General features: G+C 45.3%; 1 protein-coding gene across 1 annotated transcript in view; it reads right to left on the minus strand.

Annotated features, from left to right (window-relative positions):
- Positions 1–2,949, minus strand: part of LOC106806737 — a gene marked incomplete in the record, with an annotated part of 14,410 nt that overhangs the window by 6,823 nt on the left and 4,638 nt on the right. The window contains 3 exon segments of the mRNA XM_014808781.1: positions 365–533; positions 973–1,101; positions 2,347–2,448. Of these exon segments, the coding sequence (XP_014664267.1) occupies positions 365–533; positions 973–1,101; positions 2,347–2,448 (400 nt within the window).

Below are 2,949 nucleotides of genomic sequence, written 5' to 3' on the forward strand. Positions count from 1 at the left end.
CACATGGGTATAACACGACGCACACACCAACACCCACACGCGCGACACACCCGCTCCCGCGCGCACGGGCCGCACCTGTGTGTGTGGGTGTGTGTTATACATGTGTGTGCGTGCGTCCGTGCGTGCGTGCGTGCGTCCGTGCGCGTGTGTGTGTGGGTGTGTGTTATACATGTGTGTGCGTGCGTCCGTGCGTGCGTGCGTGCGTCCGTGCGCGTGTGTGTGTGGGTGTGTGTTATACATGTGTGTGCGTGCGTCCGTGCGTGCGTGCGTGCGTCCGTGCGCGTGTGTGTGTGGGTGTGTGTTATACATGTGTGTGCATGCGTGCGTGCGTGCGTCCGTGCGGGCGTGTGTGTGTAACATATACCGACGCAGTAGTCGTAGGCTATTCCGGAAGTATAGACGTCTGTGACACCGCGTTTACGAAGTTCCATTTCTAGTTCTGTGTGATCTCGTCGGCTGTTATCAAAGAAGGCTGAATAACTGTCCACGTCAGGATTCTGGCCCTTGTATATCTTCACTGGATTCTCAACAACCTTCAATGAGAATTCTGTCATTAAATATAGGCAGACTTGGTCTCATATATCTGAGCTTACATAATATCAAGAATCCATAGTTGAAATCTTCTATAATAATAATAATAATAATAATAATAATAATAATAATCTTCTATTATGGACTCTTGATAATATATGGCAAAAACCAACCTCGCTCGTTCATACATACCACAGGAAGTTAATGTAACTGATCTGAATATGCCCGTTGCTTCTACACACACAGCTTCACTGAGTACAGTAGGTATTCTTAATTATTTGTTTACGTTTCTGCTAAAAAATACTGACGAGTCAACGTTGCGTGAAACTTGAAGGGCAGGTTCGCGCACAGCATTCACGAGCCGTGGCTAGGCTATGCATGAATCAGCAGTGGATTAACGAAGATTATTTTGAGATCTACGTGACAGAACCAAGAACTTACGACTAGGTTTTCTTGCAGTTTAGCTCCCCATGTTTGCTGCACACAATGACGTGGCCACATTGTCTGTTCCGTCCCCCACTGATCGTCGAAGTGAACAATGTCCAAAACTTGAACCTCATCCGGCGATTTCTATGCGAAAAACCTCGATTCAACGGTTGCGGTGGCGTTCATGCGTGTAAGTGTAGCCATGCGGGTAATGATGACGATATAGCTATTCTTAAACGCAAGACTGAGAGCAATTTGTCGACAGCTGGCGATCTACATCATTTCACGAGTTAATGGGGCAGTACATAATCTCTACTATTATAGGGAACTAAAACATGGGCGGGCGGACGCGCAGGAAACATGAAGAGGGGCTCATAACCGTTAGCCCACTAACATGACAAAAAGGTAACCGAGTTAAGTCGTAAGATCCGGGTATATATATAACCGGGTATATATATAACCGGGTATATACCGACGTAACTTTTTGCCGTGCGTGTGTGTGTGTACAATAGGATTAATCGTTAGCGAATACTTTGAGATACGGTCACAACAGTCCAGGCACGCCCATGTCAATATCCGGGTAACGATTTGGTCGTGTGAACGCTATGGTTACGTGACCTATGATGCGGAATAGATGCTGCCAGGGCGGCCACGCATAACATCAAGAGCGCATTAACCCCTCTTAATGCGTTCTTGATAACATGCTACCGGGTACAACTCTTTGTCACGTTAAGTGCACCGTTTCTCGTACGTGCACGTCAGTGGCCCTTACTAGTTGATATGGTGTTTACGTTTAGTGTCGCCTTGTACAATGTTATAACATAGTGTGCGTGATTTAATTTGAGTAAAAGTACAGACACTTGGGGTACCTATAGCTGCCCTGGTGTCGTTGCTTGTCACTTGTTATACTAGCACTTTTAATTAAGAACTTTGCTGTCATTTCACTGACGGTGAGGAGCTTGCAAGCTCATGTTGATATATCTTTTACCAATGTACCGTCTTTAAATTAAGAAATAAATAAAAATAAAAGGCAACTGAGTTGAATGCTAACAGGAAAGGTATGCCGCGTGATCGGAACTTCTCTATAAGGTTCTATCTAATTGCAAAACGAAATTGTTCGACATCTGTGCGAAAAGAGGCGGGAATTAGATGATAAAGCATCATAATGATGCATATAAATAATAAAATCAGGTCTTTGCTTGAAAGTTCGTCATGCTTTGGAGGCCGAGTTAAACTTTCGCAAAATGGCAAAATAAACATAAACAAAATGCACGTACGACAAATACGATAGAAATATAACTATAATTTTAAATGTAAATAACATATGAACTCATAAAAGTAAATAGAAATAGAAATATAACATTAAAATACGAGTTGGGATAACTTTACCGTGTAGTTTGGATGCAGTGGTCGGAGGGCAACATTGTCAACAAAGGACACGTGGTTCGCTGGATGCCAGTCATGAGTGTATACGACCACATCAAAGGGTATCTGACCAAGATTAAACATGCTCAGTTACATAAATGTAATCAAATTAATCCAACAACATCGAAGGTTTATTCGAAATCAATCATTTCAGTATTGGTGAGGATTATTCTTCTCAGTGCGCGTGTGCAACCATGTGGAAGCGCGTGCGTGTGCGCGTGCGTATGTGCATATGTGCGTGGGCGTTCGCGTGTGTGTTTGTGCGTGCGTGTGTGTGTGTGTGTCTATGTGCGTGCGTGCGTGCGTGCGTGTGTGTGTGCGTGTGTGTGAGCAGACATGCGTATGTGCGTCACAGTGCGGGTGTATGCGTCACAGTGCGTGTGTGTGCGTCACAGTGCGTGTGTGTGCGTCACAGTGCGTGTGTGTGCGTGCATGTGCGTTGGTGCGTGTGCATGTGCGTGCGTGCGCGCGCGCATGTGTGTGTGTGTGTGTGTGTGTGTGTGTGTGTGTGTGTGTGTGTGTGTGTGTGTGTGTGTGTGTGTGTGTGTGTGTGTGTGTGTGTGTGTG

This window comes from Priapulus caudatus, unplaced genomic scaffold (assembly GCF_000485595.1).
Source record: "Priapulus caudatus unplaced genomic scaffold, Priapulus_caudatus-5.0.1 Scaffold177, whole genome shotgun sequence".
Lineage (NCBI taxonomy): Eukaryota > Metazoa > Priapulida > Priapulimorpha > Priapulimorphida > Priapulidae > Priapulus > Priapulus caudatus.